Source organism: Rhinolophus sinicus, chromosome 16 (assembly GCF_057876585.1).
Source record: "Rhinolophus sinicus isolate RSI-liver-muscle chromosome 16, RSI-T2T, whole genome shotgun sequence".
NCBI classification, from domain to species: Eukaryota; Metazoa; Chordata; class Mammalia; order Chiroptera; family Rhinolophidae; genus Rhinolophus; species Rhinolophus sinicus.
In genome coordinates this window covers 21,789,524-21,808,589 of record NC_142516.1, presented here as the reverse complement: position 1 = coordinate 21,808,589, position 19,066 = coordinate 21,789,524, and the positions used below count along the sequence as shown (strand labels likewise).

At 39.5% G+C, this 19,066-nt stretch overlaps 1 protein-coding gene across 3 annotated transcripts in view; it reads right to left on the bottom strand.

The window, feature by feature from the left end:
* The window catches only part of TMEM245 (transmembrane protein 245), an 86,868-nt gene that overhangs the window by 15,760 nt on the left and 52,042 nt on the right, over positions 1-19,066 (bottom strand). For 2 of the 3 annotated variants that reach the window (XM_019734185.3, XM_019734186.3), the window contains 5 exons: positions 18,342-18,464; positions 18,067-18,212; positions 5,952-6,052; positions 4,411-4,585; positions 3,096-3,290 (listed from right to left, as the gene is read on the bottom strand). In XM_019734185.3, the coding sequence (XP_019589744.3) occupies positions 3,096-3,290; positions 4,411-4,585; positions 5,952-6,052; positions 18,067-18,212; positions 18,342-18,464 (740 nt within the window). Of the gene's footprint in view, positions 1-3,095; positions 3,291-4,410; positions 4,586-5,951; positions 6,053-18,066; positions 18,213-18,341; positions 18,465-19,066 lie in introns of those variants that run through there. The other variant, XM_088793404.1, reaches the window with a different exon arrangement.

Below are 19,066 nucleotides of genomic sequence, written 5' to 3'. Positions count from 1 at the left end.
GTTTCTTTAGTCATGCATCGTCCCCCCAAATTTACCTTCCATGCATTGTTTCCCAAAAGTCTATAAGAGGATGTGCTCCACCAAACAAGGGACTAAATCAAGAAAGCAAATGACATGGGAAAGCATATGGGAAGTAAGGATTCCAACTCGGGAGCGTTGAGGGAATCTCCAGGGTGACAGCCGTACAGCAGGCAAAAGGACAGCACTCCCAGGAGCAGATCACAACTCCACGAGTGACTTCTTCAGGAAGATGAAACTTGTAGCACACCAGACGCACCTGAGCACACTGAGTGAGAGGCGGGCTGAGCACCTGGTGCAAAGCTTGGGGCTGGACTAATTATAAGTACGCAGAAAACAAAGCAAATAAGAAAGAGTATCTTTACAACTCCAAGGAACGCAAAAAGTTATATAGGTAAGGAAATATAGACAGAATATACGAGCAGGCTGAAATACGAAGGTAATGTCCAGAGTCATAATAATGTAAACACTGAATACTGATCTAACCAATATCACAGTTTAATAATATTGGGAGGTCAGGAGTGAAAGGTAATTTCTCACCTTCTAAGTGGAAAGCAAACTGATAATGCTTATATGTGATAAAAAAAATCAAGAAGTAACAGTTTATTTCAAGCTATAGAGGTGAGTATCAAATAAGAGTCGAAAAGTGGTTCTTCTTAGAAGTGAGAGGAAGGGGCAGAGAGGAGAAGAACTGCCTTTTTTCACCACAAGCTTTGTAGAAATTTTTGACTCTCTAAACTACATACATACATAACTTTGAAGGAAAAAATATGACGGCTACTATATCGGTCCTCACATTACTTTGTTCATCCCCCCCATACCACCTAATTAACATTTTACCTTCAGAGGGGGGTAAAAGGAAAGAGATCATTTGCCTCTAGAAGAATTCATATTAGTTTCTTTTGTTTCATCTTAAAAACTAAGTCTTGCTTTACTAACAATCGTAAAAAGTTTGTTCTAAAACAACGTCAAATTCACTATACTGTGCACCCGGAATATAACTAATATAATACTATGTACCAACTATACTTACGTAACATAACAGCAAAATACTGACCAACCCATTTCCTTTGTGCTTCTTGTTTGGTGAGCCCAAGGAACAGGGGGGTATGCAGTTAGCCAGTGTTCTCTGCCGCTGTCAGGTAACTGTCCACTGGCCTCTCAGGTACCCAAATACTTGCCTTTGAGAGGCAAAGGCCGGAAAGGATATCAAAGTGTCACCACTCCAAAATGGTAAAGGCTTCGTTAAAACCACCTAAGTACCTCTCCTTTTATTCTGTTTTGAGGAAACTGACATTACCCTGCCATCAAGTAAGTGCCTCGCATTAGCTGAAATGGCCCTCTTACCAACCTATTCTCACTCAGAAACTTGACTACTTGTCCTGAGTTAAAGGACCATGTCTTTCTTCACAAAATATAACACAAATACAAAATCAGCAGACCCATGCTTTAAAAAAATTTAATAAAAATACAAAAGTTTCACTAAATACATTTTTAGAATCAACTTGTTAATGACTCCTCAATTACACTAGAATACCCAACAACAACATAAATAAATAAACTGTTTTCAAATTGAGAATAATAAGGACAATAAGTATAGTCTCTGGAAAGGTAATATTCTTTATTCTGAGACTTCTTACTGTTTCATTAAAAGTCCTTCTTACTTTTGTGTTAAAATGTAATTTCTGGTACAACCATATAGAAAAATTGTTCTGCAAATATCCGGTAAAGTTAAACCAGATTCATGTCCACCAAAAGACATGTACAAGAAAGTTCATAGCAGGTTGATTAATAACAGTCATGAACCGAAAACTACCCAAACATCCACCAATGCCACGATGAATAAATACATTGTGATATATTCAAACACTGGAACACTAGACAGCAATGAAAAAGGAATGAACTGCTATATGCAACAACATGGGTGAATCGCACAGATACAATGCTGAGCCAAAGAGGCCTGACTCGAGCATATAGAAAAATTGAACCCAAGGAACAGGGGGGTATGCAGTTAGCCAGTGTTCTCATGCCGCTGTCATGATTCCGTTTGTATGAAGTTCAGAAGCGAGTGAAACTAATCTAAGGTGACAGTGGTCAGAATATTAGCAGAGAAGGAGTCTAAATGAGAGGGGGTATGGGGAAGGCTTCTAGAGGAATAAAAATATTCTACATCTTGATATAGGTAGTGTTTACATGGTAGAAGCATATGAAAAAATCATCAAGATGTGTATTCAAGATGTGCATTTCATCATATGTACAATATACGTGAATAAAAAGTGTTTTAAAAGTATGAGACAATCAGAAAAATGTTTTAAATTATAACTTGTATTACATTATAATTTATTTTACGAAATAGTAGTTATAGTAGATGACAGCAATTATGATTTCAATGCCTGTACTTGCAAAATAACAAGTTGCAACTCCATATTGGCATACTCATAATTTTCCCTAACTTTTTTTTTTTAACTATAAACCTAAAGAAAAATGGAAAGACTACTACAATTAACAACCATCTGTCCTTCAACTAGATTCACCAGTTTTAACATTTTGCTGGTCATTTTCTCCCTCTCTCCGTTTGACATCTCACCCCAAAAGAATATTCTGCCACAAAATCGAAGTGTCATTATCACAGCTAAGAAATTTAACATCGATATATTATTTAATATACGGTCCATTATTGATTTATCCAATTGTTCTAGAAATGTTCTTTACAGACTCTTCCCATCCCCAACGCAGGATTCTGTCACAGATTCATACATTGCGTTCGGTTGTCTTATTTCTTGAGTCTCTTTTAACCAACTATACCGAGGCCCAAAATGGTCTTTCAACTATTTTGTTTATTTTTGGTCTTCCGTGACATTAACAATTCTGACCCAATTTAGTTTGTAAATGTTCAATGTATATGAAACCCAAAAGTCTGCAAACAAATGATTTCTATTTACTTTATGTCTTCTGTAATCTTTAGTCGAGCAGGGGTTCTCAAAATACCTGTATGCAGACAGACTATTCCAGTCAAAAACACAGGGGCAAGATAGCTCAATTTACAGACGGTTTCTGACCGTTCCGCTTTAACTCACCGCTGAGTCTGCGCAGGCCATGGGGTCTGGTGTGGCGTGGGCACCGAGTTCGTGGGACTCACGAGCATGGCACTGTAGATATTGGAAGCAACCACAAGGATGCAGAGCAGGATGGGCCCGATGATGGCTCCCTCCAGGCCGAGGTAGTACGCACCGCCAGCCACGGCCAAGCCTGTCAGGTAAGGATGGCCGCCTCTGGAATGAAGAGCACATACGTTACTCATGACTTTCAACCAACGTCAGTCTTGGAGTCAATCTGAAACACATTCCCTAACACAATGGTCATTCTCTAAAACACCAGGCTTTCCACTACATTATCAGCTTTCTTTAGATTATCTCAGGTGGATAACTGGACATTGCCATACTACTGAGATGCAAGAATTGTTCTTGCCTACATAACGTGTGTGACATTTGCCTTTGTGTAGGTCCAGCAACTGAAGGAGTGAAGGCAGGAATGGTAACAGGTACCCTGCACCCATCACGTGGCTGCCTGAACAGGGTTAATGTTGGCTTAGGACTGGTTGTATTAGTCACCTGTTCGGTTCACTTCCATCAAGGATAATTAAGTGGGCACAATTTAGCATGTAATTCAATTAATTATGCTTTTTTAAAGATGACAACAATACAAGAGCATCCCTGTTACGCGTAGGTTAGACTTCTGGCAACCTCCTAAAATATAGTTTTTAACACAGGTAATGATACAAAGCCTCCTGAGGAAAATACCTGTCACAAAGCCCAAGATTTTTATTTCACAGGAGAGTCATAATTGCCCTCCAGCTTATCACAGTATCACTGACGTAACCGGAATGAAATAAGATGGATTATAGCAGCACAGCACACTGATAATGGTAACAGATGTGTAAGATCTTGATAGCTCGACTTGTCAGATAACTTGATGAGATTCGATTTCACGTGGAAATTGCCAGACATACAACCTAATCAAGTTGTTCTCCAAAAGCAAAGAGTTCTGAAAATAATTACTAACTCATTAATTTACTTAAAATACTTTACATCTAGCAATATTTCTTTCCTAGGTTAAATGTCACTAAATCAGAAAACTATTCACAATTTTGTTTTAACTCAGAGTCTCATATTTTATAATACTTGCATAACACCAAAATACCTTGAAAACAATATTTATTATATTAAACTCTGATTATATTAGTGGGATCATAGAAGGCTGCTTTACTAAAACATCCTACCACCTGTCCTTTCTCCCATTCCCAAAACAACAAGAAAAACATCCTCAAAAATGGCCACAGAAATCCTTCAATCTGATTCACTAGCAACTTCATAAGTTCTGTGGAATACTTACCCTGATATATCAGAATAGATGGCAGTATCTACAAAATATGTGGGCAAGAGATGAAAAACCAGCAGTAAGATGGCTTTGCATCCTAAGCCTTGTGTAAGCCACAGGTCTAGAACTGCAGGGATTGCTGCCCAATACGTCCCCAGAAATGGCACTGCTCCAAGGATTGCTGCTAAAGCTAGGAACAGATTAAAGTAAGAAACTGAACATCATCATCAAAACAGTAACACAACAACCTAAGCACTAGCTCTTCCTACGTAAAAATTCACACTGAAACAAGTGCAACAAGTACCAACTCAAATTTTCAGGGAATGATATACCCTTGTTTAATGAAGGTCCAATATCTTAAATCTTGTTATTAAAAAATCTAAAGTTGTCTACTTCATGAATCTACTCTTCAGCAACAAAATTTTAGTGCCCTACATTTGTTCTTCTAAATCAATGGTTAGTTAATACACAATCCTATAATGGAACTAACTATAGAACATTGGTCACAATTTGTACTGAGCCCAAAGCCAGATCAGAAATTCGTTTCTATATCTCAGATGAGTACATATACTTTACCTTGCATCTTTCTAATAAAAAATGAAATGCGATTTAAAAATAACCAAAACACCCGGCTAGTTAAAGGAAACTACTCCAAGCTTGTCCCCAAGAACTTTATGCTCAAGCACTCTACAGATGGTCTGGCTCTCCTGGCTAAGAGTCAAGCACACATGGATTCTAGTTCTGCTCCTGACCATGAACCAGGAATGTGACCTCAGGAAACTTTGGTTTCTCATCTATACAACAAGGCCATCACCTCGTCTGCCTGCCTCACGGATCTGTCGTAAAATAATAACCTCCACACGCTCTCAGGGTGCTTGCACGTCAGAGGGTGGCTTCGTGACCAACAAAGTAGGACAGAACCTGAATGAACTTGGGAATGTAAATAAGGAAGCAGACACAGACAAAAGAAGAAAAAAAACGGTGGTAGAGGTAAATGTGGAAGGCAGATAGATTTAGGTAGACGAAAAGCCAGAGAAAGGAAGGAAGAAAAGGGGGAAGGTGAGGAGCAGATCACATAGAAGAAAACTAAAAGATGGTCATTAAACCATCCCGGTGCTTATGGAACACGGGTATTATCAGAATAGATCTCAAGAGGTGTGGAGACAGCTTAGGGGCCCCCCAGCATTAATTTTGCCCACCCACCCCACAGTATCCTTCATGGGACAAAGCTCTTTGACTGACTCATTGTTCCCTGCCAATCAGTTTGATTCAAACATTTACTGAGTACCAATTAAGTGCTAGGTGTTAGGTGCTAAGTGCTAGGACATTCACTCAACAAATACTTCTGCAGTGCTTTCTATGTGCTGGGTATTGTTCTAGCTACTGGGGATACAGCAATAAAAGACATTACAAATCATATTTCTGCCCCTAATGTGGATGAGATTAGATCTCAAATTTCAGTACTTTGAACTTGACGAACATGACATTTCCCTATGTATGTAAAATAGCTTAACTTCCCTTAAGTGGAGGATATTGGAAGTTATAACAGTTGTTACCTGATGGTATGAAGACAATATTGATGCCAAATATAGTATGAGTCAGCCAGGTGTACAGTCCATAGAAGCCAGCCATTTTGAGGGACGCATCAAACACCCCTCTAGAATGCCCAAAGATAAAAGGGAAAGCAAATAAACATAGTATTATATTGTGATTCAGAAAAATCAATATTTCTACGTGTCTGGCTACTTCATTACAAATCTGTTAATAGCTTCAATTTTTCCAATGCCTGAGAATGATGTTTTCATTTTGTTTCAAAGAAACAAAGACTTTATTTTAAAACCGGGAAATACGTTGACTAAACTGTTCTTTAAATTTCTCTCTGGTGCAAAGATAACTGAAATAAAATGCCTTAAATTCCCCTATTTGCTGAAATAATAAATCAACTTTTCATTTCTAAAACAGACCTTTTACCGGCAAAATAGAGGGAAAGAATATTAAGTGGGAATATCACGTTTCTGCAAATCGAGTTAAACTCGAAGACATCCAGGCTTTGGCCAGCCCTCCCCTTCGGGAAGAGCGAGTGAGGGACAACATGACTTGTACTTATCGGTTTTTCTTCTCTTGTGAACAAAATTTTCCCACATTTCTTCCACTATGCAACCAAGCCTACAAAGTAACTTCTACAAATGCTAACTATCAAAGAATGCAGGTCCCTGGGAAAAAAATTATGAAAACAAAAAAACCTTATTAACTCCAAAGTAAAATCAGAGAGGAAAATACACGAGAGATAAAAACAGACGCACATATTCGGTAATTAACAGGAATGAAGTACATGAAAATCTGCAATCTCGGGTGCTTCACTTGTGCTTTTCAATTGGAAAATTATTAAGGTAGTACTTTGCAAGGAGGAGAAAAAAAGAACCGCTCAGAGAGAGAACAGAGGCAGCAAACCTTACGTTATCCCAAGGTATCACAAAATTACAAAAACCAGGATTCTGCAGGACACAGGAGAGGGACCCTCATACTCACGAGAGAAGGAAAAGCTGTCTGTAATTAAAAACGCACAGGCCGTGGCAGCAAAGGTGACACTGTACACACAAAAGGAAACAGCAAGCTTTTCCAAAGCATCCCAAGAGGTTTACTGTTAGAAGCACAGTCAAGCTCTGGAGCCCAGGGATTCAGTCATTTAATAAGATTCTGAGACATGGGTTTGGTGCCAGAGTGGCTCCCCAATTGTGAAACTTTCTTTGTCATCCCGACCAGCAACTTTCATTCAAGAATGTCTTAAAGTAGCCATGTGACCTCTGACAATAGGGACAGAGCTTAAAGTGGTATCAAAAAGACTGAAAGGACGGGAGACAGCCCACAGGAAATATAAAAGATCTGAATAGTAACTGAATACAGGAGACAGAGGAAAAGGAAAATGGCAGAAGTTCAAGTTAAACCTGAGGGGAAAAGAATGGCAGTGTCTCAAAGACATACAGAAGCACAGAATGGGAGAGGACATGGAAGAAAAGGGAATACATTTAGTTTGGGCAAGGGTTAGAAAAACGGATGATGAAAATGCCCTGAGATAGCTGGAAATAAGAGACAAGGTTTAATAGAGAACCCAGGACAAGAGATTTGAGATGCACCAAACTGGATTAATCGCAGGAAACGATACGATATCCCAAAGGGCAGACCTGGCGAAAATGGGGCAATGGGCTGGTTTTCATAAAGGACCCAAGGACAAAGACACACCAGCCAAAGACATAATGAAATCATTTCTGTAATAGGAAGAAAAATCACTAGACTGTGGTATTCCCAGGGACCACGGGAGAAAGAAGCTTTTGAGAAGGAAGAAATCATAATAAGATCAAATATCACAGAGAGATTAATGAGAATCAAGTCTAAGGAAAAAAGCAGAGAACTGGGGAAGTCAATGAGAAAACATATAGATGTGGTCCTTTCATCAACCTTGTATTATTTTTTAAAAGTTTAAGCCAAAAAATAAGCTGGCATCATAGGTGCAACAGAATATCAAAACTGAATCACCTGTCTCGGTGGCAAGTAAGCAAAGCTCAACCCAAAAAGGACCACTTGCAGGAAACAGCAGTCTTCTCTCATCAATGTCTGGGAATATTGCCTGTTCGTGACATTCGCACTAAGAAAACGTTTAAAGTAATTGTGTGGACCCTAAATGTATTATACAGTTTTTGCAGTCACTAAACATATTCATGTAACCCAAATCCCCTCTATCTTATTACTTATGACCTGATACACAAGCTTTATAAAACAGCAGTGAAAAACCCTCCAACGATTTACTACTAAGCAAGTTTTTTAACTCCCTCAAAGTCCTAGCCATTTTTTGGTCCTCTCTTTTTTCTCTATCAGCTTTACTGAACTATAATTTGTAAACAATAAAGCTCAGCAGGTTTAAGTATATGGTTCAGTAAATTGTGACAAACGTATACAGTTGCACAACCACCACTACAAACAAGATAGATAGCATTTATCACCTTAAAAAGTTTCCTCATGTCCTTTTTTAGTCAATCCCTCCTTCAACCTTGGGCTCTGAAAGCCACCAGATAGGCTTTTTGGCACTGCAGTTTTGCCTTTTCTAGAATTTCATATTAACAGAATCATACATTACACAGCATTGTTAAAAACTGGGGTGAAATATATGGAACAAGAAACTTACCATTTAACCATTTGTAAGTGTACAGTTCAGTGGTACAGTATTTGCTTTCTTTTACCTAGTACCACGCTTTTGAGAGTCATCCACACTGTGGAGTAGTGTGCTCCTTTTTCATTGGTGGGTAGTATTCCATTTTGTGACTACACTGTGATTTGTTTATCCATTACCAGTTGGTGGGTATTTGGGCTGTTTCCAGTTTGGGCTGTTATGAATAATGCTGTGAGCATGCAAGCACAAGTCTTTGTGTGAACATGTGCTTTCACTGCTCTTCAGTAAATATCTTGGAGTGGAGATGCTGGATCATATAGTACTGGTTTAACTTTTTGAGAAACACTAGTAACTGTTTTGATCTCTCAATTCAAAGAAAACCCACACCCCATGGACACCCAACCAGAAGTCACTGTGGGCTATATCACACCATATCTCCTCGAAGCTTAAGACTACACTTCATACTTAGCGTTATGTGGGTGGATACTGGCGGCAAGGACAATTCAGCTCATGAAAAGCTAAACGACAATGTATCTGAAGGCCTTCCTAACTGACCCAGCGCACATTAAATGCTCAATAAACAATAGCTATTCCTGGTGCTATTGTTGTTATCAGAGTTCTTGAGGTCCGTATACTTGATCGGCACTCAGATTTTGACGACATTGAAGAATCTAGAAGTTTGTACCCCAAGAGCTTAGTGTAGCTGAATTGGGATGGTATGGTTACGAGAAACTAACACTTGCCAAGTACCCACATGGTAGGCTGAAAACGCCCCCACAATAATGTCCACATCCTAATCCCAGAACCTGTGAATATGTGATCTTACATGGCAAAAGGAACTTAGCAGATGTGATTTAAGTCAAGAATCTTGAGATGGGGAGATTACCCTGGGGTACTGGGTGGGCCCAATGTAATCACAAAAGTCCTTATAAGAGGGAGGCAGTTCTGATAGTAGGTAGTAGCGACAGTTGAATAAATTGTGCATATACTAAAAACCACTGAATTGTACACTTTAAAATGGTGAATTTTGTGTATGTGAATTTTATCTCAATAAAAAAAATTTATAAAAAGAGGAAGGCAAGAGAGTCAGAATCAGGGAAGGAGACATGATGACAGAAGTAAGACAGACAGAAGATGCTACACAGCTGGCCTTGAAGACAGAGGAAGAGGCCCCACGCCAAGGAATGCAGGCGGCCTCTAGAAGCTGGAGCAGACAAGGAAACGGATTCTCCCCTAAAGCCTTCAGAAAGAACGTGGCCCTGGTGATACCTTGATTATAGGACTCTTGACCTCCAAAACTGTAAGATAAAAAAAAAAATCTGTCTTTTTTAAGCCACCAAGTTTATGTTAATTTGTTACAGCAACAATGGGAAACTAATACAACCCAGTGATACGACCACTGATTCCCTGTTGTGTCTCTCTCATCCATGCGGAAAATAGATTCCTGGTCAAAAATCAGATAAATCTGTTAAACCAGAAGTACAGTATGGTTTTTTAAAAGAGATGAAAAAAGCTCAAAATAAGGGCAAGGTGGACCTGAGCTATTCATAGTTAAAAGGCAAGTAAACCCTTCTGGAAATTGTTGGACCTGTGAACGAGATCATTTTGATATACTAACTCTAAATCTAAGCACCCAATTTACTAAAAGCCAAGATGTTGGTGAAAATTCATTTTTGGTCTCGATTTCTATTACACATTACTGAGATATTCTTATGCAGGTCACTCGGGTACTTCACAGTTCTCAAAGCCAAGAGCCCACACAACAGCAAAGCAGGGGCAGCTGCGTGACAGCCTGGCTCTGGTCCTGGCCAGGACCTTGACGTGATAACAGCTATCCCAGCTGACCACTTCCAAAGGGAAATTGGGCCTCAGTATACCGATCTTGAGACAAACTGGGGTCCTCTTCATTCTATTAGAGTGAAGTGTTCTAGATAATACAAGGAGATCACAGAGGTGAGGGGCAGAAAACCAGAGAAGCCATCAGAGGAGACAAGCCACGTATGGTGCTCACAGCATGTGCGTCCACGCCTTGTTGGCACGACGACAGGGAGAACTCCTGTGTCCCACACTGGCCTTCAGTGACATGGGTGCCTGGATTGGAAGGGAGCACTCATACACCCGAGTGATCTAGTGTACTACAGATCCAACCATTTCCAGTGGGTTATTCCTGCCTTTTCACCGGAAATAACTCAGCCCTTCACCTTAAGCTTTTTTTTTCTCTTAACTGAACTGTACTCCCAGTTTAACAGGTTCATTTGATTTCTGACCAGAGGTTTCTTTTCTGGATGAATGAGGGGGCCTAACAGTGACATTACATATGCAAAGCATGTTAACGCAGAGCTTGACACACAGTGAGTACTCAGCAAATGTTAGGGTAGAGATGGACTGAGAGAAGGAATGTGAGTGGAGGCCACGGGCCCAATATAGAAGCGAGAACTAAGAGAACAACAGTGGGAACTAAAGGAGTAGCAGTGAGGAAGGAAACAAGAAAAGAATGAGGTAAATGAATGAGAAATGTTAAGGAAGGAGAACTACCCTGTTTCCCCGAAAATAAGATCTAGCCGGACAATCAGCTCTAATGCATCTTCTGGAGCAAAAATTAATATAAGACCCGGTCTTACAGACCCAGTCTTATTTAACATAATATAAGACCGAACATAATGTAAGACCAGGTCTTATATTAACTTTTGCTCCAAAAGACACATTAGAGCTGATTGTCCGGCTAAGTCTTATTTTCAGGGAAACACGGTAACAGGACATGAATCAGAAGAACAGGGAAATGGAAGTCATGAGACTTGAAAAGTCTCTACTGCTCTGTCACAAACTGCTTTGGAATTCCAGTTCTGTCATTTATTAGTGGCATGACAGGGCATGGCGATACTGAGAATTCAAGTAAAATACCACAAAGTTTTGGATTATTTTAAATTGTAAGGTATTGTGCTCGCGTCGGCAGCACATATACTATTAAATTGTAAAGTACTGAGCAGCCTATATGAGCAATAACCCAAGATACGGAGTAGTATATAGTCATTCATCTCTCAGCACTCTAAAATTCAAAGACTGCTAGGAATAATTTAATTTCACAATGAAACAAAACTTTATCAGGCACAAAACTAATGACATCCACAATACAGTTTGAATGGGTTACCAGAAATCATTAGTTTAATCAATGTAAGAATATTCTTACCATCCTACCAATGACAGATCGTTCTCTCATTTCATTCACTCACTGATATCAACCCATTAATCAACCCTTTTAAGACACTGAGATGCAAGGAGCATTTTCCCGTTTTGCCATCAAAAACAGACATTACGATACTCTTCATCAAATCCCCTGCAAAAATCCCAACAGCTATGACTTGAGGCATTTTCTAAGAGTGGTTACGTATGACTTGTGCTAGGTGAATACACAGTGCCATCGGGCATCACCCTTCCTTCTATAACTGCTCACAACCCTATGATCAAGCACCTACTATAGAAACTTCCAGAAAACCTATCTCAACTTCACCAGTCTAATATGTACGCGTTCCTCCACTCTACCTCAATCCTCTCTTTTGAAAAGAAGAATATTTGCCTGGGCTCAGTCTTCTGAGACCTCTCTTTTCAGTGACTCTCAAAAGATTATTGACAGCCTGTTCTCCAAGCTTTCCCAGCACTCAGCATTTGAAACGAACCAAATTCAGAAGATTCTGGAGGCTCTTTCCACCCTCTCTTTTGGTAGCTCAGCTGCACTGACTCAGCAGGTCTGATTTTGCTCAATGGAGGAAGAGACTACAGCAGCCAATGAGTTGGAGGCTCCCGTTTTCTAAAAGGCCACATCCTCACTCAGAGACCTTCCACTGTCAGTCCTACAGACGTTCCCCGGCCCCGCACCACATTGTAGACCGTTCCGGGGTAGGGTTCTGTGACTAACAGCTCCACCTAAGCGTACATCTCTGGGAAAAACAACTCCAAGTGCATACATAGTCAGCTTTCTGTCTGCTTCTCAGCTTCTCTCTAATAATTGCTATTGTATATTTAACCTGTATTGCAGTTGTGTATCCAAGCCTCACTTACACAACTCTGTCTCTGAACTCCTCTGCACCACAGGCTTGAACTGCTTTAAAACAATTAGTTAGGCTTTTAATTCTTAACCAGCTCTCTGTCTACAGCCTTTATAAACTCTAAGCTGAAACTGTTATTCTTTCACAGGTTTCCTAGCACGTACTTCACTTCAGTTATCAGCCCTCTCTCATTTCTGACCAACAGATGGTTCTTGTTAATTTTTCTAAACTGAGTGAGTGAAAACTAGCCGGACAACTCAGGGTATGATCAGATGACCTGCTTTTAATGGATGAGATCTGAAACAAGGAGGGGGTGGGGAGAACGAGAAACTGGAGTCAAGTAGCTCTGTGCCCTCAGAGTACACAGGGCCCTAGACAGCAGACAAGTAGGAAGCACGAGTCCAAGAAGAAAAAAAAGAGAGTCGAGTTCATAATAAAACTCTGCCTACTCCTAACATTTTCTTACACTGGTTCGGCCCTTTATTTCTGAAGGTCAGATAGGAAGACTATCAGACTCTCATTCCCCTAGGAAACAAGAGCTATTATGTACTTATCAGTATTCAAGCCTCCCTGCAATACACTGGGTCTCAAGTAGGTGAGCCAGTGGAGGGGGCAGGCCAGCCTCCAGAGACAGCGCCTACGGCAGTGCCCCTTATCCGGGACATATGGTCTAAGACCCCCACTGGATGCCTGAAACCACAGATATCACCAAACTCTACATATACTGCTTTTTTTCCTCTACATATGTATCTTTTCACTTAAACGAAGTACTTTACAACTTCTCCCTGGCATATCTGAACTGCCAGCATCACTACCCTTGCACTTTGGGGCCATTATTAAGTAAACTAAGGGTGACTTGAACACAAGCACGGCGATACCCCAGTAGCCGATCTGACAACTGATGATTCTACTAAGTAACTAATGACAGGAGCGTATACAGCATGGAGACGCTGGACAAAGGGATGAGTCACATCCCGGGCAGTAAGAAGTGAGACAGCGTGAGATTTCATCACGCTACACAGAACAACACACAATCTGTAACTTAGTAATTGTTTATTTCTAGAATTTTTCATTTAGTATTTTTGGACCACAGTTTACCACGGGTAACTGAAAACACAGAAAGTGAAACTGAGGATGAGAGGGGACCACTGTATAAAATTACCAACCGGGAAAAGCATCCCTCAACTCCCTTGATTACTACCTAACCTCTTTTGAGAAGTTACATCTCTTTCAGTTTCCTGGTTCATCCACCCCAGAGACCAAGCTCTGCATAAAAGGTACAAAAACCTGGTGGTCACTGGATGTCCCGTCCAGAGGGGAACGTCATGCTGTGCACGCAGACCTAGAGGGCTGCTGGGGGCACAGAGAGGAGCCGCTCACATGGAAACCTTCCATCCCCACGGGAAAGAGTGAGTCACACACTCAAGCGTACAACCATGGCGTCACATTAGATCACCTGGAGACAGTGATTCAATATTTTTATCTCATTAATACATGGTTTTGTGTCGTTGATATGCTTAGTCATCATGGATGCTTACACTAATGCTAACCAAAAAACTAACAAAGGGTTGTTTCAATTATATAGGCAAATAGCAAACATTTGTATCTCAACACTAGTTCTATTATAAGCCTATTAAAATGAATTTAGCAATTTTTAAAGAAACATGATGAGAAACTAAATACAAGACAAAGTTTTTTAAGGTCATTTCCCTTGGAAACAAAAGTAAAAGTTTAGGTTTATCAGACCAATCTTTAAACCAGTAGGGTAAATAGGCATTATATTTACTGATTTGGTTATTATTTTAAAACTCTAGCTAATTTAGCTAATTTAATTTTCACAATTATGCATAAGAGATTGTCTCTTTATTCCAATATTAGGAGCGAGAGCTCTTCCAATAAATGAAAACACATTTTCTAACAGTTTTAAACTCTTTCTTACACATTTTAATTTAAATAAATAATGTTTACAACCTTAAGTCCATGACAATTATTTTCCAAAAATACTTAAAAGTCAAAAAATAGAAATACTGATTCATTAAATGGGCGACGCTGACTTTTTTTTTTAACCCAAATACTTTTAATTCTCCAAAACGGGTGGGTAGCGGTGGTAAGCAAGTTCACTTTCCAAATGAAAATTTCACAGTACATACAGTCTCCCATCTAATTCATCGGAACTCCCACCCATAGGTACCGATAAGCTGTGATCCCACAAGCAAGAGCCATACCCGTGTGCATGCACTCATGTGAAAATATCACACACACTAAATTGCACTGAGGCCGTGACAACATGCAACTTAGTAATGTGCAATATCTCCACCAGAGCAAGCAGAATGGGAGCATCAGGAGAGGAGGGTGTGATGCAGACATTCAGGACACAACATGCTCGAGGGGAGGAAAATGGTCTGGGGAGAAAGGACGCATGCCACTAACTCAAAAATTCATGAAACAAACACACAATCACAAATGTATTCCATTTAGAATACTATTCAGAAGTGTGAATAACAACTAAGGTTCAAAAATTCAGTGAGACAGAGATTATAAAGGAGCCACATATTTCAAAAGACAAAGCTTTGGTTTCAAAGAACCAAAGACGTTTTTACTGGCTGGTCATGCACTTAACTCCCAATTTCAATTCAACTTTTAACTTATTAATGGACCATATGAGCTTAATGATCAGCTTACCTGCATCACTGACGATGACTAATGATTGGTGTTTATAAAATCTGATATCACTGATAATTTGCAGGCTAAACTATACTCTCAGGACATTATAATAAATATTTTCATAATCATTTCTATAACATTTTTCCTCTTAAAAATTTTTCTCCATGAAGAAACATATTCCATCTGAACACAATCCTTCCAAATGAAAAGTCTAACAAGAGCTCTTAGAACTAGAACCCACTGCTCTCATATATATATATGGAGGCTCTTCAGAGGTATGTACATAAAACCTGTACATTTCGATTTAAGTCGTGAATTTGACCCAGTAAATAAATAGACCAAAAGCACTTAGACTGCTAAAAATCATCCTGAATTACAACCTTTAATTTATATAACTTGATGTAGCTGTGGTAAGATAAATGGCCCAGGATAGAACAAGTTCTCTAGTCTGTAGCATATTTTTTCAGACTCACAAAATTCTATTCATTTTGAGAACCATTAGGATTATAGTTCTGGTACTGAAGATTGTGAAAATTTTTCTCTGTATTAAAAATAAGATGATAAAATGAATGGGTTTTGTCCCAGTATGCTTTGGACATGGGCATAATTAGAGTGCATAATTAGTGCATGCAAACCCAAGAAGATAAGGCAAATCTAATTTGTAGAAAGACATATATTTCCTCGTATCTCTGTAGATGACCACACTCTTCCTGTTCGCTCCTGAGCCGAGACCTGAATTCTCAGCCATCAGCTTCATGTGTCCATATGAACAGTGTAACGGAACCACACATTGAACTCATCATCTTTTCCCCTCACGGGCTCCTCCTGGAAGAAGCTATCGCGGTCCACCAGAAGGGACTGTGCTTTCAAGCAGCTGGACCTAGGTACACGTCACAGCTATGCTTACCAATTGCAAGCAATCGTGACGTTAAAGAATTAAGTTTAAAACAAAGGAGAACTTGGTTTTCATACCAAATATGCCATGAAAAAAGGACAACTCAATGACAGACATTCAGGGGATGGTCAGCAAGTGGTTCACTCTAAGAAAGCAGAACGAGAGAAAATGCAAGAACTGTGATTTGAAGATAAAAACTTTTGTGAGAATAAGGGTCAGGACTCATAAAGATGTATCTACTTTAGGAAAATAGTTATCTTTCTTGAAGTTCATTATAGACAAGGTAGATATTTTCCCGTAAAGCTTGGCTTCTGCCACAATGACTAGAAGATTCTGCCAGGCTTTGAAGTAGTTGATTCAATAACTTTATTTTATTGGGAAAGCGGAAGGTTACTTTTCCTTTTTCATAGAGCATTTGCATAAATTTTTGAGTCAGTTTAGATAAACTAACATTAACCAATTCCTAGAGTTTTCATCATTTCATTTACTCAATAAGATGATAACCAACAGTCATATAGGCTTAGAAGAGATGCCAAAGCCAGTAAGTTCTTCCTAAAGAACAGCTTCACACTGAAACTGCTACGTTAGATAATACACTCCCAGACTTGGAATGAATCTTTACATGGACGGCCCCACAGGGATACCTAAGAGTACCAGAGGGGATATGAGCATTTGTTTTTCAATCCTACTCGATGCCCAATCAAGAAAGCAAGATACTGATAAAGGCTTTACCCAGGCCTTGCTGGTAGGAAAAAGGGGAAAAAATCTACCCAAGTTTCCAGAGAGAGTATATTTTAGAAGCATTCATCCTATTTGAATGTAACAGAGGGTTTTCCAAAGATTACAGGGGTATCCTCACCAGCTATTACATGAATACCGTGATAAAATTAAACCAAGCTCAGTCAGACAGAGTTAATAGGTCAAATCAAGATTTCTGCAGAAGACTGGTTCCAAGCAATTGTATTTTTTATAAGTATGTGGAAACAAATGCCAGCCAAAGATTCACTATTGAAGAGAAGCTTACTCACCACCTGGCTAACAACTTATCAGAAAAAGCAGCCCCAATGGATAACACGAGGATTTAATTGGAGTAGCTATTCATAAACAGTAAAAATGTAGTGAAGTATTAATAATGAGTTCAGAGCAATGAGGGACAAGGCTTGGGCATCAGAAAGCCTCTCCCTACTCAAAATGACAAAGAGGAAACAGCAAAGGGGGACAGCAGCCAGTGATCTGGGAAGAGCATATGAAGAATAAATGTTGAAGAAACATCTCATATAGAAACAAAGCCTGCAATACATGGATCCCAGAAGACATGAGGCAATTTCTGGCCAGAACCTACACTGCACAAAGAGCCTACAAGTGTGACTTGGAGATAACCAGAAACTTTGCAACCTACCCCCTGCAGAGGGCACGGCCTGGCTGCAGAGGAAGAGAAGAAGAAACCGGGCCACCTACTCCCCTCCCTAAGCAAAGACAGAATTCCCCAGAAGAGAAGGAGGATTCTGAGAGAAGGTGAGGTGTACATGTGTTGCAAGAGGCAGATTCGCTGAGCAAGTGACATGACGATGAGCAGACAGAACAGGAGCCTGTGGACAGAAAGCTGATGGGGACAGGACATTAAATCTTTGTAAATCACAGACTCAGGAGTAAGACACTGAAACTGTTTTCCATTTTTTTCTTAACATTTGCACTGCTCATTATTTTTTTTCTTATCAACATTTGCACTGATCCTATTTTTTTTTGAGGATAACAATTTCAAAAGGAGATAACAATTTTTTAAAACACCAGTTCCATCGCTAGTTTAGCAGTGAATATTACCAGGAAAGCTCAAGACAGAAAACGGGCTCCTTATGGAAAGAAGTTTTGGAGGGAAATAAAAATAGCATAAATCTTATCCCTACCTGATAGCTTCTTCCACAGACTGGCCAATAATATTAGAGGAAGGACCTGGCTGAGATAGTGGTGTCAGGCTTATCACCCACTTCACTGGCTTGTAGTACTCATCACTGGAACTTAATAGATAAAATAGTGTGGTCAGGAAAATTATCTGCAAAACAAAGGACAGTATCTCCTAAAACATCACATTTGGAAACTACAGGGAGGAAACACAAATGGAACCAAGAATATGCTTTACTGGGGAAGGAAATGTGATGTGCTGTTATCTGTGTGTACATACCAGAGACAGAACAAAATTGAGAAGGGCTGTCCCACTGTAGAAGAGGATGGTCAGGAGCGTAGTGACAGTGGTGAAAAGCAGGCTCACATTCCGGCTCATGACAATCCACAGAGACTCTAAGATCTGAGAGGAGGGAAAGCTGAAGATCAGAACTAATCCTTGGGAAAGAAGTTTCTCGTGTGCTTTTCATATAGTGTTTTAGTACCATAAGCTAAAAGACAAGAACTGAGTATTATTTTAAAAGGAAAAAAAAAAATCTGAAAACATCTGAATATCGGTAAGGAAGGAAAATGGTCAAGTAAATTATGGTGAAGCTACTCCAAATAATATTAGGCAGCCATTAAAAAATACCTCTTATAACATAGGAAAGTATTTTATGATATAGTGCTACATTTAAATAGCAGGATACAAATATTTTATATATAGTATGATTATAACTATATAACTGATATGCACAGAAAAAAATACCTACAAGAGAATATACCGAAATGCTTGTGGGATCACAAGTGCAGGCCATGAAAATCTAGCGTTTGTCTTATTAGCTGCTCCCCCCTTGCCACCTCCAACTTAGATTCATCTACAAATACACAAGCACCTTCACGAAAATCACAGTAAAATGAACAGATAACATCAAGGGCAGAGCTTTCTACACCTGAAAGTCGTTCTTCAGATAGATGATGACCTTTATTTTTACCAAGACGTACCGACTTCAGTTGACCCATCAC